The sequence below is a fragment of the Cucurbita pepo genome, chromosome 5 (genome assembly GCF_057944985.1).
Source record: "Cucurbita pepo subsp. pepo isolate OVF chromosome 5, ASM5794498v1, whole genome shotgun sequence".
Lineage (NCBI taxonomy): Eukaryota > Viridiplantae > Streptophyta > Magnoliopsida > Cucurbitales > Cucurbitaceae > Cucurbita > Cucurbita pepo.
The window spans coordinates 2,522,440-2,543,675 of NC_141802.1; the positions used below are offsets into that span (position 1 = coordinate 2,522,440).

General features: G+C 36.7%; 2 protein-coding genes across 3 annotated transcripts; one reads left to right on the forward strand and one right to left on the reverse strand.

Moving 5' to 3' along the window:
• Window positions 1–1,885: 1,885 nt before the first annotated feature.
• On the forward strand, window positions 1,886–15,783 carry RFC1 (replication factor C1). 2 transcript variants are annotated; one of them, XM_023676575.2, is made up of 23 exons: window positions 1,886–2,034; window positions 2,406–2,480; window positions 2,693–2,818; window positions 5,903–6,415; window positions 6,512–6,579; window positions 6,936–7,011; window positions 7,132–7,193; window positions 7,292–7,437; window positions 8,289–8,425; window positions 8,554–8,742; window positions 8,842–8,963; window positions 9,073–9,280; window positions 9,809–9,862; window positions 9,971–10,140; window positions 11,114–11,204; window positions 12,928–13,109; window positions 13,204–13,243; window positions 13,904–14,028; window positions 14,578–14,650; window positions 14,755–14,847; window positions 14,943–15,189; window positions 15,295–15,354; window positions 15,458–15,783. In XM_023676575.2, the coding sequence occupies exons 2-23, from the start codon at window positions 2,478–2,480 to the stop codon at window positions 15,601–15,603; spliced, it is 2,931 nt and encodes a 976-aa protein (XP_023532343.2). In that variant the 5' UTR covers window positions 1,886–2,034; window positions 2,406–2,477; the 3' UTR covers window positions 15,604–15,783. The 2 variants fall into 2 exon arrangements, with proteins under 2 accessions (XP_023532343.2, XP_023532344.2); XM_023676576.2 differs by having other exon boundaries at window positions 15,298–15,354.
• Window positions 15,784–15,966: 183 nt separating this feature from the next.
• LOC111794544 (fasciclin-like arabinogalactan protein 17) lies at window positions 15,967–20,170 on the reverse strand. The gene is made up of 3 exons (XM_023676577.2): window positions 18,725–20,170; window positions 17,276–17,382; window positions 15,967–16,322 (listed from the first exon to the last, which is right to left on the reverse strand). The coding sequence occupies exons 1-2, from the start codon at window positions 20,043–20,045 to the stop codon at window positions 17,309–17,311; spliced, it is 1,395 nt and encodes a 464-aa protein (XP_023532345.2). The 5' UTR covers window positions 20,046–20,170; the 3' UTR covers window positions 15,967–16,322; window positions 17,276–17,308.
• Window positions 20,171–21,236: the final 1,066 nt, after the last annotated feature.

Sequence of the window (21,236 nt, forward strand, 5' to 3'; positions counted from 1 at the left end):
GACGTCTTTAATTGGAATCAACACGTGCATTATTTAGAGTAACTATTTGAGCTAATGATGCTTAAATGATTTTAAAAGTGGATTATGGGATGAGCGCAGGGAGAGATGGGCCGCATGAGATGATAACTAAAAAGCGCCCCTTTATGAAGTTGGTTTGAAGTACCTATCATAGGTTTGGATCTCACCTTCCACTAGTGTTTTTTTACTATGACTCCATTCATTATTACTTTTACTTTTAACGGTTCAATTCATCATTTATTTTTACCGTTTTTACCTTTTCTTCTTGGATTCGGGTGAAATTTCAAATAAATAATTTTGTTTGTGAAAAAGTTAAAGCTGAAAATGTTCATAAAAAGAAGAACACTATAATTTAATTTCTTCCACCCCTTCGACTAATTATTATTATTATTTATTAAGCTCGTAAAAATAAAATGTAATAAAATATTTGAACGTAAATAATTGCATCGAGTATTATGCTAATTAAAGAAAAAAACACGAATTTATAAGTAAGAGAAGATACCTTTTAAAAAAATAAAAAAATAAAATCATAAAATTTTATATTTAAAGTAAATAATATAATATAATACGAAGATAAAGTAAATATTATCCTGACCATAAATATCAAAAAATTACTTTCCAAAATAATTAATTTAAAAAATGAAGTGTACACGTGGCTAGATATTATTGGTTGGAAACATGTGGTAGGCCCCACTAATTTATTTTTTATTTGATTTTCCAAATATATATATATAGATGTTGGAAAGAAACAAAAGGGATGGTTTCAACCTTTGTATCACTAATCACATCTTGTCTGGTTAGAGAGGTTCTAAAGTCACGATCCATCTGCAATTCAAACAGGGGAATGGACGGTCAGATCTTTCCCCCTTTTCAACTTTTTTTTAATTGATTTATTTATTTTTTATTATTATCGTAGTTTTGTAATCTGCAATGATTTTAGTGACTGTTCGACGTGTCGTATGTTATTGTATCTATTCACGTTGACGTCAATTCTTGGGTTTTGGCGTTTTTTAATTCTGATTTAGATACATGGACTGTGATGTCGTTTTACGTCAATTACACCTTCTTTTTGTATGGTTATTAGACAAATGGGGCCACGTTAATAAGGCCTCAATGTCTTAGTCACGTGTTTCGGTGGTCAAATAAGTATAAGCCAAGTATTTTATGTTGGGTTGATTTTTTGCTTTCTCGTGTTGAATTGGTGTGGATTATTAAGAGAAATAGTCGTACGTTAGCTAATTAAGAAAAAATATAACATTATTTCTATTGATACAAGGCATTCTGAGAAACAAAAAATACAGCAACGAGGGTTTATGCTCAACGAGATAATATCATACCATTATGGAGCTTCGTGATTACTAATATGATATCAGAGACATACCCTTATGGAGTCAAGCTATGAGAGCTTATGCTCAAAGTGGACAATATCATACCATTATGGAGAGTCGCGTTCGACTAACATGGTCTTAGAGCTATGCCCTAAACTTAGTCGTGCCAATAGATTGGTAAATCCTCAAATATCGAACAAAGAACTCCTCGAATGTAGTAAAAAATGACTAAGACTCCAAAGGAGTCGAGCCTCGATTAAGAGGAGGGTTGCTTTGTTCGAGGGGAGGTGTTGGATGATGAAAATCCCACATCGACTGATTTAGGGAATGATCATGGGTTTATAAATAAAGAATACTCTCTCCATTGGTATAAGGCATTTTGGGAAAACCCAAAGCAAAGCCATGAGAGCTTATGCTCAAATATAATATCATACCATTGTGTAGAGTGGTGTTGGTGTTTTTTTTTTTTACGTGTGAAATTGAGTAATTATATTTTTATTAATTTAGTTTTATGAGTAAGGGTATTTATGTCCCAAAAAAGTCTACAGGCGATTACAGGTTTGACGTGGCATCATATTTTTATTTACGATACTCACTCACCCGCCACAGTCTTCGAGCCATTGCAATCTCCCTCCAGCTTCCAAGGCACGGAAGCAGCCGGCGATCTTCGACTAAGACGAACTGAACGGTATGTTCGACTTCTTTTCGGTATTATTGCTCACCGGAACCTGATTTTCTTCGTTTTTGTTCATTTAATCGCCTTCTCTTCCATGTCAATTGAGTTTCATTCGGAGAAAAACTGATATGACGATTCGAATTTCTTCACATTCCCGGAAGTGAGCGGTGGAAATTTTTCTCGTGGTCTATTGTTCTTCTTCTTTTAAACGGTTGTTGAAAAACCCTAAATGTCGAGGACCGCTTGCTCCTCATTCTTGGAGACAGATGTTTCTGTTAACTTGCTAGTTTTGTTGATGATCATAGCGTAGTCGAGTTACTCGATTGTGATTATCGGGATACGGTATCAAGAATTAATGATTCTGATTTTTGATGAACTTTCAGAGCTCGGTCGAACGGTGAACTTGATAGTAGAGTGAGCGTTTTTGCCTGTTGCGCTCCCTCTTGAACTCCATAATGGTGAGTTAGGGTTTTTTATTCAATTTTAATTGCTGCGGTACTCGTTTCTTTCTTTAATAGTCATAATGAAGGAAGCCATTTCTTATATCTTTCTCCCCGACTGGAGTTTTCTTTTGAGTCTGGACTCGTTCGGGAATGACGTTTACATACCTCACATTTGATGATGCCTTTTCTGGTCTTCTTTACTACTAAAATTATGATGTGATGGACAGGCGGATATTAGAAAATGGTTCATGAAAGCGCACGATAAAGACAATGGCAGTGCGTCAAAGCATGCAAAACCTGATTCAAGCAGTAATGAGAAATCCGCCGCAGCTGAACTACAGTCCGGAAAAGCAGTGTGTTTTCTGACCCCTCTTCTTAGCGTTGAGATGGCATATGTTCCAAGTATCATTATATTCCTGATGCATTTCTAATTCTCTAGTTGCATATTTCGCCGGTCCTTATATTCTATAATAACTCATTTTTCTGTGCATATTATGAATGCCTGTTTCTGGAACCGTAATTCTTGTAAGTTGTGTATCTTGTATTTCTGAAAGAAATGGAGCTATATTTCAAACCTGGTCTTGAGATGAAATATAATAAAAAAACACATTATTGTGATGTTAATTGTCTCTAGTCTTACCTAGGATCCTGCAAAAAAAAAAAAAAAAAAAAAAAAAAAAAAAGTCAGAATAGGAAAACTATCGGTATTATGGCTGGTAAATAGAAAGGATGCACTTCAGTATGAATACAAGCAGCTAGATATGTTAGAAGAAAAGATGGCATGCTACAGGTGGACTTCACCTGGGTATTAAATCCTCGAAGTAGAGGTAGTTTTGATGAGGGAGGATGAATATTGGAGACAGAATTCTGGAAATAAATGCTCCAAGAGGGTTATAACCTACCTTTTTATGTAGAGTTGTTGATGCTAGGAGGGCACAGTAGACCATATCAATGGAAATTTAGGATGTTGATGATTGGAGTCTTGTTGCCAACCTGGAGGCATTGAATTTGAGGCTATTTATTTGGTTTCTTCAACAAGGTATTTTAACAAGAAAGTGGGAGAACATTGGCTTTCTCATACTAAGGGAGTGAAACCGTACTAGATTCTGGAAAAAATGGCAGAGTTATTTTTAGATTCAAATTTGAGAAAGCTGATGATCATGTAGGTTGGAACTTTGTAAGGTTCTCGAGAAGAAAGGTTTTGGTTACAAATGATGATCGTGGATTTGAAGTTGCTTTAGTCCAGTATTCTGTCCTCATTAATGGTATCCCCAAAGAGAGGATTCAAGCTAGGGTCTTAGACAAGGGGATCCTTTTTCTCCTTCTTGTTTATACCGGTGGGGGAGTTGAAGGGGATATTATTGAGGGTTTTGAAGTGGGCTTGGACAAAGTTTCCGTCTCATCTTTAATTTTCTGATGATACCATTTTCTTTTGCTCCGGTAAGTAGGAGTCTTTCCTTATTCTATTCCACATTCATAGTTTCTTCGAGGACTTATTTGGGTTTAAGATCAATAGGCGCAAGTGTCAAATCTTGGCTTTAATTGTGACACTGTGAAAGTGGATAAATGGGCAAACATGGTGGGCAATGAGGTTGGTTCCTTCCCTAATTTATTTAGGGCTTCCTCTTGGCGATAATTCAAGAACTATTCTCTTTTGGGAACCTGTCTTAGAGAAGGTTCGTAAATGACTTTTAACTTGGAAAATGTTTTTTCACCGAGGGTGGAAGATTGACCCTCATTCACTCCGTCCTTAGTGACATCCCTATTTACATTGTCTCCCTCTTCGAAGCTCCTAGGGATGCTTGCAATTCTTGAAAGAAGGGGAAAGGCGCGCACCTAGTGAGTTGGGAAATGGTGTGGAGGCTTGTGAACCTTGGGGGTTAAAGTTGGAAAATTTACAAACTTGTAAAAGAGCCTTACTAGTTAAATGATTTTGGTGGTTCCCTCTTGAGTTTGATACTCTTTGGCATAGGATTATTGTGAGTAAATACAATCCTCATCATTTTGAGTTGGGTCGGGTGATTTCAAAGGCGCTTATAGAAATCCTTGGAAACACATCTCTATTGAGCCCCTATTTTTCTTCCATGGTCCAACGTTATGTGGGTAATGAGAGGGATACTTATTTCTGGGAGAATAAGTGGGTGGAGGATAGTTCCCTATGCTCTCTACTCTCCCGCTTATGTTATATACTCTCCTTGAAAATGTGTTTTGTGCCTAGTATCTTTAAGTCCTTGGGGAGCTATTCTTGTCTTTGATTTTTGTTGTCTACTTTCCGGTAGGGAAACTACGAATATCTTGGCTAATCTATCTTTGATAGTGGGGGTTGACCTTGGACCGAAGATAAGAGATGTTTGCTTTTGGTGTTCAAACCCACTAAGGGCTTTTATTATAACTTGTTCTTTTAGTGGTTGCTAAATCATGTTCTGGTGAGTGGGTTTTTTAGTGTTTGTGGAAGGTGAAAATTCCTAAGAAGGTTCAATTTTTATGTCTGGCAAGTTATCCACATAAAGATTAATACTTTTGATAGGCTTTCTAGAAAGGTCCGTTGAATGTTTGAGTTGTTTTGTTACATTCTTTGTCGAAAGGTAAATAAGTATCTCGATCACTTGCTTTGGGGGTTTGATTTTGCTTGTTCCGTATGGTATCTCTTTTTTGACGTGTTTAACTTTCAGTTTGCCAGACACAAAAGTTGCTGGGAGATGATTGAGAAGTTCCTTCTCCATCCACCTTTTTGTTAGAAGGGGAGGCTTTTGTGGCATGCGGGGATTTGTGTTGTTTTATGGAGTGAGAGGAATAATAGAATCTTTAATGGGACCAAGGGAGCCCATAGTGGGACAAGGTTCTATGTTTTCCTTTGAGTGTCGGTTTCTAAAATCTTTTGTAGTGATCCACTTGGTCTTATTTTACTCGATTTGGAACTCCTTTCTTTTGTTGGGTTCCATTTGTGGGCTTGGTTTTTTGGATGTCCTTGTATTTTTTTCTATGAAAGCTTGGTTTCTTATATAATAAAAGATTTTCAGATGGATTGACTCTTTGGTTTTATGAAAATGCTAATTTTCATTGTTTTTTTATAGGTAACTATTTCATCATTGCATAAAATTTATGAAAAACGGAGAAAGGAGCCCCAATCCAAAGGAGTAACAATAACCTATTCTAATTGGACAAAAGTGTTCATTGAGTTCTTTGAACTCGTTGTTTTCAAATTTTCATAAATTCTATTTTTTTCGCACTTGTTGTTGTTTCTTGACTGGTCATGATGTATCTGGACTTCATTGGAATGGATTTTGTATGAATAGGCAGGCCTACTTTTATGAGTAAGAGTTCAAAATGCCTTGGGAAAGATAATGCCATGTGCAGTTAGATTTGTAATGTCTGTGTGTTAATTCTTGTTATGCTACTGTGATAACTTATTTGTTTGCTAACTAATGATACTGTAGGAGCTAAGTGGTGGGGAAAGTACTGGCAGAAGGATAACTAGCAAGTATTTTGCCTCAGAAAAGCAGAAGTCTAAGGATACAACAGAAACAGAGGAACTCCCTATCAAACGAAAGTCTCCACAGGATGCTAAGGAGTCACCAGCCAAAAGAAGGTCCCAAAAGGATAGTAAGGAATCATTGAAAGTTCCACCCCTACAAAAATTAAACAAAATTGATGACAATGATGATGATGCTGTTATTTCAAGTTCTAGAAAGAACTTGTCTGATGTCACTCCCAATAAAAAGTTGAAGAGTGGTTCTGGAAAGGGAATTACACAGAAACCGGTAAAAATTGAAGAGAGTGATGATGAGGAAGCTGAGGGCACTGAGTCTTCTCGGAAGCAGCCTAGTGGAAGGGGTAGGGGGGGCAGAGGTTCATCTGCTGCAACCGTTGGTGGTAGAGGCAGAGGTGGTGGGCGGGGTGGATTTATGAATTTTGGGGAAAGGAAAGATCCTCCACACAAAGGAGAAAAGGTGAAAATGTTTTGAAAATATTTGGACCGATTAAAGATCCCTGCAGCTATGTGCATTGTTGTCATATAGTGTTTTATTTTCTTCCTTGTTTCTCAGGAAGTCCCTGAAGGAGCTCCTGACTGTTTAGCCGGTTTAACTTTTGTAATCAGTGGAACCCTTGACAGGTTATTCCTCTGATTTTCTCAGTTACTATTATTGGACAAGGAATTGTGAAGCATACTGTTGAACTTCATTCTTTTATTTAACCGAAATGTAGATGCAACGATTTTTTTAATTTTTTTTTTAAATGTGGAATGCATCATTGTTCTCTTAAACTTTTTTAATTACTCATTCTCTTTCTTTTGATAGGAATTCATGATTCATGCTATTTGGTCACATTTTTAGACTTATATTTGTATTAGTATATCATGTTGCCTCCATCATGAACTGTGCTCCCCTTTCTTAACATCTTTTGTGTTTCATGGTATTGTTGTACATCCTATAACCATTGAAGTGAAAATTGTTGTGGTCCATATTACAGTTTGGAACGAGAAGAAGCAGAAGATTTGATTAAACGCCATGGTGGTAGAATAACTGGATCCATCAGCAAAAAAACAGTAATTCCTCATTATACTTATTTTACTTGAAAAATAAAAAAGTCCTTGCACACTTTTTATGATTTGGTTGGCCATTCACTATTCCTTGGGGAGGCAAATTACATATCTGTACGTCTGCAGAATTATCTACTATGTGATGAAGATATTGGTGGCCGAAAATCTTCCAAAGCGAAAGAGCTGGGGTATTTTTCCTTTTGGTTTATAATTGAAATGGAATGCTCTCATCCTGTATCTTCATTTACGCCTTTCTAATTTTCATTTTGCTTTCTCTCTCATGTAGAACTGCTTTTCTCACTGAGGATGGCTTATTTGACATTATCCGTGCATCAGGCACAAAAGCTCCTCCAAGGCAAGATTCTAAAAAATCTGTGGTTAAGTCCGTGGAATCTCCAACAGGGAAAAGTTCCCTGAAAGTACAAGCAAAGAGTAAGTTGCCAATAGTTTTGGCTCTTGCTCAATTTATCTAACTGAAATACCGAAGAAACTACAACTGTTGTTGACAAACTTTTGACAATCATTTATTTAGTGAGGGGAAACATCTAGTGTTAGTTTCCCTTATTTCTGTTTAGGTGATTCATCATTTATTTTTGCAATCATCTTTCTGGACATTAACCGGGGAAATAACTCTCCTTTGTTTTCTGAGTCCAAGCCAACCTTTTTCTCTTTACATACATTAACTTGATTGTCTGAATTCTGATCAGATTTATATTGAGCATCTCCTGTGGTACCATAGTTATCATTTCCATTAGTAGTTATCTGCATGTTTCATGTTAAAAGAAGTGGCAATATTGGTTTAATTGTTCCTGCCATTTTTTTCATGCATTTATATCTTCTCCAAATTCTTTGATATATTCTCTACATATGTAAGTTGTCAAGGCCAGAGGGTCTTTATAAGGAAAATGGAAGATTCTTTAGCCGTGAATAATATATCATATTTCTCGCCCTTAATTGCTTGTATATTGTTAGAAAAGTTTGTATATTCATTGTAAGTAGATTCCTAGATTTAACTATTTAATGTCAATGATCCAGGACTAAAACTTTCTCATTATTCTTGTACCCATGTTTTCTTTCGTTCCCTCAACTTCAATGAGAACTATTCCATTTATGCTAAATCTGTCAATGGTAGCTGAGCCACTGACATTCCTTGACTTCATTCATTCCTAGGATAGGAAGAATTTGTGGGCCTTCACTGGAATGCATTTGATCTGCTGCAGTTTTTATATTTGTTGTAATGTTGATAAGTGGTCTATTCTAGTGACAAGAGTTCCTTGATGCAGCATGCAAAGATTTGTCTGCTGGTGCTGGTGCTTCACCTGCTAAGCAAAAACGCCGAACAGTTGAATTTTCTTCCCTAACATGGACAGAAAAATATAAGCCAAAGGTTCCAAATGACATTATAGGGAATCAGTCGCTGGTATCTCAATCTCTCTCTCTCTCTCTCTCTCTCTCTTTCTTTTTACATATTGTCTTTTCAGTTTGTTTGTGCGCAAATCAAATATTAATGTCTTTGCAACTACGATTTGTTGCATTTTACAATTGTAGGTCAAACAACTTCATGATTGGTTGGCACATTGGAACGAGAACTTCCTTGATGGTGGAAGCAAAAAGAAGGGTAAAAAGCTCAATGATTCTGGTGCCAAAAAAGCAATCTTGTTATGTGGAGGTCCTGGCATAGGTAAAACTACATCGGCTAAGTTGGTCAGCCAGATGCTTGGTTATGAGGCTATAGAGGTACTTCATTTGTTTTAAACTACTTTTTGGGTTGCATTTGGATTATTTATTCATGGTAAGAATTCCCAATGCAACTTTCCTAACGTGTGCCAACTCTAGGTAAATGCCAGTGACAATCGGGGTAAATCAGATGCAAAAATTCAAAAGGGAATCAGCGGAAGCAATGCAAATACTATAAAGGAGCTTATCAGCAATTCATCTTTGCATTTCAGAACGAATCAGTTAGTTTGCATTTCCTGAACTCATTGTATTAAGTTAATATCACAGGTTTGTGTTCAGTATTTGGAACCTAACAACTTATGGTGGGATAATAGTTAAGTTAAATTACAGGCCAAAACATCCCAAAACTGTGTTGATTATGGATGAAGTAGATGGAATGTCTGCTGGAGATAGGGGTGGAGTCGCTGATCTTATTGCAAGCATTAAAAGCTCCAAAATTCCAATTATCTGCATCTGTAATGACCGCTACAGCCAGAAGTTGAAAAGCCTTGTGAACTATTGTCTGATTCTCAGTTTTAGAAAACCTACAAAACAACAGGTTTTATGAAGATCTTTCATGGTTTATTATCTATTACTCCTCCCTCGTTCATGGGTGACATCCTGTGTTTGAATTAAAGAACGACTCTGCATCATCAATTTCTCTGTTGTATTTTTCTGAGTTGCCCCAAAATATTGCAATAATTCACAAGTAAATAAAGTTTCTTCTAATGTTACAAAGACGTTTTCATTAAATTGGATTGGTGACTTTAAAAAAAAAAAAAAAAAAAAAAAAAAAAAAAAAAAAAAATTCATGTTTGGTCGGTAGTAAGTAGCTGTCTCATATACTTGCCTCTGCATGTTTTTTTTTTTAATAGATTTTCTCTCTCATCCAAAAAGAAAATAAAGAAACATTATATCATCACTTGTATAGTCTCAAGTATGGACAGTTTTTGATCCTTTACCTGTGCCCCTTCATGTCCTTCATGTCTTCTGGTAGATTACAGTTTATGATTTTAGCTCAACCATTTCTTTACATTCTTGGGCTAATATACAAAGCTCTGATCGAAGTTAGTTTGACCTGTTCTAGATGGCAAAAAGATTGAGTCAAGTTGCAAATGCAGAAGGACTTCAAGTTAATGAGGTAGACACTTCATATGTGACTTTGATTACGGCTGTTCATTTAGTTGGAGTGGGTTGTATGCATGCTTGGTTATAGCATCTTGATTCTTGATAATTACTACGGGTTCAGATTGCTCTTGAGGAACTTGCAGAAAGAGTGAATGGGGATATACGTATGGCACTAAATCAGTTGCAGTACCTGAGTCTGTCAATGTCTGTTATTAAATATGATGATATTCGCCAACGACTTCTGGGCAGTATGAAAGATGAAGACATCTCGCCGTTCACTGCTGTTGATAAGTATGCACATATCAATCCATCTTACCCCACTTCTATACTTTTATATGTGGCTAAGCCTTTCTGGATGCTGTATCTGGTCTGCTCTATTCGTGGAGCAATAATATATAATCCTTGCTATATCTTCTATATGAGCTGGTTGGTGTTGTCTTATGCTGTACGTGTGTTTTTCATAATCTTGACTCCCTTGCTTGCGGAAAAGCTGATATTGTGGTTACAGTTTTTCACGACTGGAAGGCATTCTATTTGCAGTTTTGTGGGTGGGATTCTGTCTTCTAACTTCCCGTAGGTTGTTTTGCCTCTGGTTTTAATTTATTTCTTGGTTGCATATTAAAAGGAAAAGGAAAAGAAGTATAATTCACGTTTTAGTTGTGAAGATATCATGACTATTTAGTACGAATTTGTTCCTCTTCCATGTGCAGGTTATCTTTTTATGTGGTTGGAAAGAAATTAGAGGATTTTTTCCAGAGAAGTTTGGGGTCAGTTATTTGTAGGGTTTTTTTTTATAAGAAACAAAACTTTTCTTTGAAAAGATGAAAATAGACCAATGCTCAAAATTCACAAGGGAGTGAATAGAAAATAAAACAACGAGAATTGCATAGGATAAGTAAAAGTGTGCCAAATTATATTAATATCATATAACGAAAATTCCGTGGAAGACTTGAAAAGAGTGCACCAAGCCTTTAAATGAGCAGAATCAAAACAATCAAACCATGATAAATGTTTGTCTTCATTTTTTTTTTAATAGTTCCGTTCAAATTTCCGAGAAGATGATGTTCACTCTCTGGTGTGCTAATTATGTCCTTTCAGTTGAAAAGTCTTTATTAATTCCTTGGAAGCTTTTGTATGGTTCACTTTTGCAATGGAATATAGTTACTTATCAAAAGAAAGATAAATCGTTCCTCTTGGATGTTAGATTTCAAGATCGGTTTTATTTTTTGGCTGCATTTATTTATTTCTGCATTTTCACTTGTAGGCTGTTTGGTTTTAATTCTGGGAAGTTGAGGATGGATGAACGTATAGACCTCAGTATGAGTGATATGGATCTAGTCCCTCTTCTTATTCAGGTATATTTCTTTGTTTTAATTGTGATGTAATCTACTCTTTTGTGTACTGTTCTTTTAGTTGATTCTCTTTTACTGTGGCTTTACCGTGACTTTAATCTTCTTTTATTGCTGCATTTTAGTCTGAAGCCTTTCACTGCTGTTAACCGAGTTAATTGGCTAGTTGCTGTTAGTTCTTAAGTGTAAGGCTGTAATCTTTACAACTTTTAGTTTTACTGCTATCATTTGGCTTAGTTACTGTTGCCATTGACTTGGAGGCTGGTTTATATCCTTTTAAATAAGGTCCTTGGGTTGTAAGAAGGACTATTCGTTAAAGCTTTGATTCAAGAACCCTCCAAGATTAGTCCTTCACTAAATAGGTGCTTGTATGTCTACACTTGTACTAAATCCAGAAAGAGTTCTTGAGTGAAATTTTAGATGTAGAACAACTCGATTTAGGGTTTAATTTGTCCACCTTCCTCGTACGGGGTCTCAGCTTCAGCATTTGTCCTCATTCATGATCTTATTCTTTGGGCCTGATTTGCAAAAGCTCCTCTCTCCGATGGGTTTGCTTCAGTAGCCATGTATCATCACCGCTACCGTCATCAACATCACCTCCTTTCTCGGTCATTGTTTTCGTTGCCAACCAAAGAATCCTCAGCTTCTATTTTTGCCTTATTTCAATTTTTGGTTTTTTTTTTTTTTTTTTTGGCTGAAATGAGTTGTTGTATTGTAATAAGTACTTTAGCATTTGGTTTAAAGATGGTGTGTTCTTTGTTCAAGATATGAAGAACAAGTTGATCGTTCCTCTCTCTATCACATTTGTGTTGGTTGGAAGGTGCACTTGTGGATCTTTTGCTTCTTTAAGTGGGAAATTCTCAAGCAAACTAGAGATGATAGTGATATAATTTGTTTGTCAAAACGAAGGTTTTATTCTGGTTGGTTCATAGATTTCATTGTATTCTATTTTTGCAGTTCGAGTTTTGGGAATTTCGCTCTTGAAGTTTCTAAGTTGGATTGTTAATTTCTGGAGGAGGCTTTTAGCCAACTTTTTCTTGTTTTGGTTCTTTTTTATTCTTATTTTCTGTTGTTGTTCAAGTTCACTTTGGAGCTAAGGTTTGGTTTACTCTTTTGTTTGTAATCGTTTTATGGTCTTATTTGTTTTTTGGTTCTATTTTCTTTTTCACTCTCTAGGGGAGTTTATATCCTTAGAACGTTTATTTTCATTATATCAGTGAGAAGTTATTTCTTGTTAATAAGATAAAATACCACGATTTTTAGGGAAAATTTATGTGTTTGTAAATGCTTGACTGGAGTTAAGTATTTTACTTATGGCTAGTTATAGAAGCCTAGATCTCTAGGAGCCTTTCTTTTTGTACTTTACTTCTAGCCTGTGTTACTTTTTCTTTATTGAAAATCTAAGAGGTTACAAATTGAAACAACTTGATTCTTATGAGGTATAACATTTGAGGAATTTTTTGTAGTTCTCCATGGCTTGGGTTTGGGTTCCCCCACCCCCTCATTGGCTTTATTTCATTTTATGAAAAAAAAAAAAAAAAAAAATCCCTGTTTATTATAAAAAAAATTGAAAAAAAAAATCATTTAAGTTAAGGGTTATATTTTGCATGTGAATATAATCATCTTTCAACCGGTTTTGTCACTTTGTACTTCAAACGTAGGGTTTTCAAAACCTGTTACTCAGGCAGGCCATTTATGTTGACGAACCTGGCATTATATTTGCTTACAGGAAAATTATATTAATTATAGACCAAGCTCTGTTAGTAAGGATGACAATGGGATCAAACGGATGGATTTGATGGCCCGTGCAGCTGAATCTATTGCAGATGGGGATATAATCAATGTACAGATTCGAAGGCATCGACAGTGGCAACTCTCTCAAAGTAGCTCAATTGCTTCTTGTGTAATCCCGTAGGTTTCATGACTTCACCTCCAAGCATCTGATGCGTATTTATACTAACGTTTCCATTCATTATTGATCTTTATATAATTCTTTCTGTGATAGAGCTTCATTATTGCATGGGCAAAGAGAAACGCTTGAGCAGGTGAGTGATGAAATTCTGTACATGCAAGTTTTAAGGTTTTGAAATTTTATTTTGTTCTTTAAATGATCTATGATTAAGGAAAATGAGTAATTGTCATATGTTTTGGACGTATTAAAAAATAGTTATTGTCTATGAGTTGGTAGAATTTGAGCAGTAGATTTTATCTCGTAGTTTTTGTTTAGAGTATGAGTGAATCATCAAAGCATCTTAAAGTATTTGATATGCATAGCAATATTCCACCCGATTAAGACACTTATTCTAGGATAACGTGTTTGTATCTCCAGCTTTTAGCTCTGTTTTTACCATTGAAACTTGCTCTTATGCTGATATTCTGGCCTGAGATCAAACTGATATTCTCAAGTACACTGGCGTTAATTTGTTGCGCCTCTGCATGCCGTTTTACATTGATCATATTTGAACATATATTTGCTGTGTTCTTTTGCAAATGTGTGTTGTTCGTAGGAACCTACATTTTTGTTCTTTTCTTTTCAATGATCATGGAGAGTCATGGGTTTTCCAATGAGTGTATAGATTAGTGAGTGAAAGTTCAGCTCATTTTCTTTTCAATGTCGAACCCTCAGAGAGTTCAACATTCCACTTTCAAGGGTATGTGTGCCATTTTAGATTATACTAAAGTTCACTTGTGCATTAATCATGCAGGGAGAGCGTAATTTTAATAGATTTAGTGCATGGCTGGGAAAAAATTCTACTTTTGGAAAAAATATGCGGCTTTTGGAGGATTTGCATGTTCACATTCTTGCTTCTCGCGAGTCCTGTTCTAGGAGGTAATTTATTATACTTCCTTTATGGATATTCCCTCAGTCAAAGTTGCAACGTTAGGTACCTTCTCAATTAAATATCTTCCGATTATGTGCTTGTTTTGTTCTACTTTTTAATTAAAAAAATCTCTATTTCTAGTGGCTTAGTAATCAATTTAGACTTCTGCATAAGAAAGATAGACTAGGTCACTGAGATATAGCATGGCAAGAGAAGTTCCCAGATTTAATTTTTTTTACAGATTCTGATATCATCCTAATGGTTAGGAGAAAAGCCTTCAATTCAAGCCAAGGGGATAGGCCCACCCCACTAAATCCCCTTATCATTTGAAGGGTATTCTAAGTCTCGGGTTCTGCTTCTTCCTTTCAAAAACATTCCCAAATATATGCCCTTCTTGCCTGTTCTGAAATATAAGCTGGTTTGTCCACGTTCATATTTGAAAACTTCTTTAAAAAAAATTTGTGTGGAATACGCATGTAAGCTGCTTAGCCCACTCTTTTTGTGTGCATGTGTGTCATCAGTTGCAAGCTTTAACACTTCCATTCAAAATAACACAGGGAACACCTACGAGTTGAGAACCTTACCCTATTTCTGAAGAGGTTGACTGAACCACTGCACACGCTGCCTAAGGTTAGAATATACTTTTCTTTCCTGATTTTACCTTTAGGAATGGTATTCTTGGAGGCATAATGGTTAAATTAACCATTTTTTTCTTTCAATGATATGATTACCAGGATGAAGCTGTTAAAATGGTTGTAGATTTTATGAGTCTATATTCGATCAGTCAAGAGGATTTTGATACTGTTATGGAGTTGTCAAAATTTCAGGTACCGATATCTACTTTTTGTTCAGAGGTATCGTGGTTGCTATACTAGCTGCCTTTCCTTTTAGCTTAGAATTCTTAGATGGTTCTCCAAATCAGGGTCGTAAGAATCCATTGGATGGCGTGGCCCCTGCTGTCAAAGCTGCTCTAACAAAGGTATATAAAGAAGCAAGAAAGACACAGATGGTGCGGACTGCAGACCTCATTACACTTCCTGGAATTAAAAAGGCCCCTAAGAAGCGAATTGCAGCAATGCTAGAACCGGCTGAGGATACAGTCGAGGGCAATGGTGGAGACGCGTTGGCAGAAAGTGACGATGAGAACTCTTTGGACAACGACGACACAGGTAAGATCTGATATTTCCTTGCTTATGTCAATCAAGCCATTTGTTTTTGTACGGTAAATTCCACTTCTCTAATCGACAAATTTTCTTTCTGGTTTGCTATTTTAGAAGACTCAACAAACGCTGAGAAGAAGCTGCAACTGGAACTTCAAAACTTGAAGAAGGAAGGTAGCCGATCTTTCTTTGCTTCTAGTTTGTTTAAAATGCGAAGCCTTTCTTACTTACGAACTTCTATTGGTTCTTGCTATAAATATATTTTACATTTTGTTAGGAATGGAAGTGCAGCTAGATTTGAAAGGTGTTGAAAATTCAAACGCCAAGAAACCTGGTGGCAGAGGAAGAGGAGGTGGTTCCCAGGCTTCAGAGAAGAAAGGTGGGGGGCGAGGTTCAGGATCTGCCACAAAGAGGAAAAGATGAAATTAAACGCTTATAGGACTTCTTCTGGTAATGTTATGATGATCTGTGTAGCGTTTTTCCTTCGTCCCATGCATGCATAACTTTTGCTGGTTAATGTGTTTGAACCGCTAGAGGAATTCATAACCTTGTATTTGCTGCATTGGGCCTTTTTGTCGTAATAACATAAACGCTTTTGTATCAGCCATTTTGGCTTTTAGACCAATAGGGTTGGAAATTCCTGATCGTTCAAAGGTTACTTTTGCATCTTTTTCCAGAAAGATGCATAATCTAAACCTAACATGGAAAATTACACTTCATAACCAAAAGTTCATATTGCCTTTTCATCCACTTAACAAAACAGGCGAGAAAATAACAAAAGGAAAATTTCAGAAAGAATTTTCATTTTTCGCACTCCACAATACATTTTATTTGAAATGATTGACTGAGGCAGATTAGAAGCATGCAAGTTACCTGTCCATATGCCTATGCCTAGGACAGACCCAACTTACAATTCCCACCTCCACCACTGACGATGAATAAGGTATACAAAATAGACTTGCATTTATGTACTCCATAACAATGATTTTTTCAAAAAAGAAGAAAATGCTGCACCTTCTTTTCTCCAACCAGCAGCCCACCGAAGTCGCTTAAAACATAGATTATGTGACCTTTGAGTCGTCCCTCCTTGCAATCTTCCTTTCTGTTTGACACCATCTGCATCCTATCAAATTCTAGCACATCTGCACCAATGGGCATAAATTCATATCTACAATCTAATAGTGACAAGGCGTAAAGTCATGCTCAATTTCTTTTCCAGGACTCCATGATTAGAAATGAATTGGTAACTCTCATAATAGCATATAGACTTGGTATGACAATGAAAATCTTAATCATCAGAAAATTTGGATATATCTGGATTTCATCTACTTCCTTCCATACTTGATCCAACTGATATATTAATTTGGTTTAGGTCAAGTGTTTCCAAATACATGTAGTTCATGAAATACTGAATTTCAATATACATTCAAATTTTTTTACAATGATCAATGAAACAATAACTTTTTTTTTTAAGGCAAATTAAGACCTAAAATAAAGTATTTGATAGTTGAGAGACTACCACATAACATAAGATTTAGACAAATGAAATAGGTCTAAAAGTTAATAAACTAAAATAGATTTTTAACTAATAAAAAGTTGGACACAGATAATTGTTCACCATGTGTTGAGACTTATAATAATATCAATTAAATGAATACATTTAGATCCACTATTTGAAAGTTGTCTATGCATTAATTTCACACGTGTAGATTTTAAAAAAAAATGGACCCTCCATTCGAAAATCATTCATTCATTCAAAATGAAAGGTCTAAATTAATTTTATAAAATTTCAAAAGATTGGTTGATACAATTATAAGTTTGCATACATGTAAACTAATGATTTTCAAACAGAATATAACATATAGTGTAAATTGATACACTTGTTGATTTAATTACTAGTTCCAAAGTTAAGAAAGTATAAATCCATTTTTGTACTTAAAAAATTTGGTAGGGTAAGATTACCGGCGTAAAGATTTTCCTCTACTTGGTTAAGAGACAATTCATCCTACTGGCCATCATGAACCTAGAAAGTTTCTAACCCTAATCGATCGTGAATAATAACAATGATGAGAGTTGCAGGAGAGGAAGGCCAAACCTTTTTCTTCGGTTTAATCAACCAACGCAAACTTCAGTGACAAGCTGTGAAAGAGGAATCCTGTCCAAAAGTTCCCAACATCCTGCAAGTAACTTCCAGTAGTTTCCCTGCCATTTCGAAAAATTTGATAATTTTCAAACCAGTAGTATTAAATTAAAAAAAGCAATTAAGGAATCGTGAGCCAATCTTCTGCACGAATATTAAGTTTTAGGCTATAAATACTGAATACATGCTTTCAGTACCTAACTCTAATGTTTGGATGTTTTCTCAATGCCAGCTCCTACTAAAAAGCTTCGGATCTCATCCCTTATATTTTAAGCTTCAATAATGACCATCTGAATGTTAAAATTGACTTATGATAAAAGCTTAAATTACACAATATTTAGTCCATTGGAAAAAAAATTAGAACGAATTAGGTCATTTAAGTGAAGAAATCATCTGGTTCTTCCAAATGTTAAAAGAGGTTGGTAGAGGTTTCACACCCTTACAAGGAATATTTCATTCCCTCTCCAACCGAGACTTCACAATCCACCTCCTTGGGGCCAGCGTTAAAACTGTGAGGCTGGCGGCGATATGTAACGGGCCAAAACGGACAATATTTGTTAGTGGTGGGTTTGGACGGTTACAAATGGCATCATTGCCAAATACTGAGCGGTGTGCCAGCAGGGACCATGGACACTCAAAGGAGGTGGATTGTGAGATCTCACATTAGTTGGGGAGGGGAACAAAACATTTATTATAAAGGTGTGGAAACCTCTCCCTAGTATAGGTGTTTTAAAATCGTGAGGCTGACGGTCATACAGATCAAAGAAGACAATATCTCACCCTCTTCCAGACTGCTAGGAACTTTAGGAAACTTAAACGTTCTCCAGATTATTACTTTGATACCCAAAGGTCCAAAAAAACAGCCCGAACAACACAGCAATCAACCAAATTCTAGTTAACCCTTCCTCTCTACAAAGGCTAATATCCCAGGGAGGAAATTTTGTCCCTATGGATACGTCTCTAGAAATCCTCACATTTCATTTTCACCTTTGATTGCGATGAGACAAAATTTTGAAGCAACCCCAATGAGTAACTTTTAGTGCACATGAAGGCTACACCCAATCAGTCAAATACACGCACCTATATGTGTAACTAATCTATTATATTCAACTTGCCAATGGGTTACAGTCAAGCACATTCTTTATTTCATAGCAATTGATAACAATGTTAGGACGAACAAGTCTCTAATTCCATGGTAATGGCAGAAGTAATGTCTTCTCGATGGGTGAAATCACAAGGATATAATCCTAATGGGCATCTTCAATCTCTAAGTTCTTAAAAGGAATTCGAGAATTTATGCTACAGTTCTTGACGAAGTAAACTTTAAACAAGCGTTATCCAAACCAGTCAGGAATTGATCAAAATAACGTAGAAAATGCACTTCAAATTTATCAAAATCATTACCTCTCCGGGGCTTGGCCGCGACTTTAGTGGGTTGAACTGCCTTTGGTACGTTCTTGGCCTCCGTCTCCTCCGGCGGGAATAATACTCCATCAATGCCCTGCACCGAGATTCGTCCATCCGTGTAAATATCAGGATCGAACAAATATGCCGATCCATCTCCATTACCGAACTTGACCGACCCATCGGCCTCTTGAGCCACTACTTTGTGCGGCAACCTCAAGGAGTCGTATCGCACCTTCCCGAACCTCCTTACAGCGTTGTACATGCTCTCTTCCGTCTGATACTCGGGTATTAGATGATAGTACATAATCTGCTCTGGTGCCCCTGGCTCGCTCAACTGGTCTGTAGTTAGTTTAGCCATGGCTTCATCGTTCGGAGCCAGAACAGTGAGCACATAACCCTCCGATACTAGCCGCCCCATTTCCGTCGCTAGCGATGTTAGGTTAACCAGAATGTCGGCCATTTCGTTGTATCCACCATAGTGTAGCAGAGTGTGGATGAAATCTTTGACTTGCCTCTCGCCGTTGAAATGACGATGAGCTCCGCCGGGCCCTGGTGCTGGAGCCGGAGCCAAACTAGGTCCTGGAGCCAACGCATCGTATATCGGAAGGGCAGGCGTTGAACCAGGTTCGGCAGGTGGAGCAGCTTTCTTTAGCCGGTGAGTCCTGGGATCCACTTCAGGAGCTCCCTCCGGCTTCACGGCGGTTATAGCCTGAAGATTCCGTCTGCGATTGAAATCATCCTGTACGGACTGAGGGATTAACAATCGTTCAATCTCGTGAATAACGCCGTCCGGTCTGGTAATTGCATCGGATTGGATCACATTGGCGAGATCGACGGTCTTCTCCCCGGAATCATGACCAACAAGATGAAGAACGTGCTTGGAAAGCGTGGATTGCGGTGCGGACTTGGAATGACTCGGCCAGTCTTTCGATCCGATCCGAGTCGGAATCACATGGAACATCAGCAAGGTCTGGAGCGACTTCAAGTTCCCCGGTTCAAGAAGGAACCTCTTAAACTCAGGGTCTAGATCGCGCTCCAGAGCTTCATTTTTAGGGGCGAAAATGGTGATATTGTGGTTGCCGACGGCGTCTTCTAGGGTCTGCAATAACATAGCCTTCTCAACTAACTCGGCCAGCTCCGTATAATGAGAGTCCAGTAAAGCGACGAGGATGGAATTTGAGTTGATTTGGCCGGACATTGCTGGAGACGACGACCTAGAAGTCGAATTTTCCGGCAATGCAACCACCACAAAAATCGGTAACACCACAAAAAGTACAGCAAACCAGAGCTTCGAGGCGCCACGGATGGTGAAATCCATGGCGGCCGGGGAATGCGGTGGGATTCAGGCGCCGGTGGGAAACTCAGAAGAGAGAGAAAGAGATGCTAGAGAGAGAGAAGAGGCACTGCGAGTGTGTGTGAAGCTGTCTGTGAGCTAAAAGTTGTGATGAATATTATGACTATTCCGTATTGTCTCTTTATTAGAGGTGGCGTCAACGATCAAACAGCGTTGACTATTTAACACGTGGCCGCCCCAGATTTGTTGAATCTCGTGAAAGCAGTGAAATCGGGAGTAGTGGATTATATAGAAGGTTCACGTGGCATGTTAAAGAAATCGGGCAACGGTCAGGGGCAGCATTTTCTATTGGTCGAAACTCTCACTCTCCTTTTTAACTCTTTTTGGATAAAAAAAATCAATTTTTAAAGCAAATATATTAAATTTTACTTTATTAAATTCTTTTTATTATTATTGTCATGTCAACGTCATCTAAAATGATTATTTTATAAAATAAATTTTATTAAAATATTTTTGGGCCACTAGTTGGGTATATTTGACCTTCCCTCTAACAAGGCGGATCATGGATTTTATTTTTTAAATTATTTTCATTTATTTTTATAAAAAAATTCCACTTTATCAAATTTCAATCTTTTTTTATTTTCTATATTTTTTAAATTAGTCACGTCAAAATAAAGTTTTTATGCATTATTTTTTCTTAATAATTATAAAAGCAAATTTAATAATATTTCACAACTAAAAATATAATATAATATAAAATTTTAAAATTTTAATAAGTCAAAACTAAAATTTTAAAATTATCTTATTCAACCATTATTTATAATTATATAACGTATTTATAATTATATAACGTTGACGGGAGTGGGAAATTGCAATGGGACGGGGATGGGGGCGGGGACGGGTCTCGTCTCTTTTGGATGATGAAAGTCCTACATCGGCTAATTTAGAGAATGATGATGAGTTTATAAGTGAGGAATACTAATTTGATTGGTGTGAGGCGTTTTGGTGAAGCTCAAAGCAAAGCCAAGACAATATCATAACATTTTTAAAATAAATAATTTTGCTTTTTTTGCGGGGATGAAAATTAAAATAGAAAACCAAACTTTCTTATACGCTCGGTGGACATCTCTAGAACATTTGTAACAGTACAAGCCTACTACTGGCATATATTGTCAACTTTAACTTGTTACGTATAGCTATCAATCGTCACTAGCA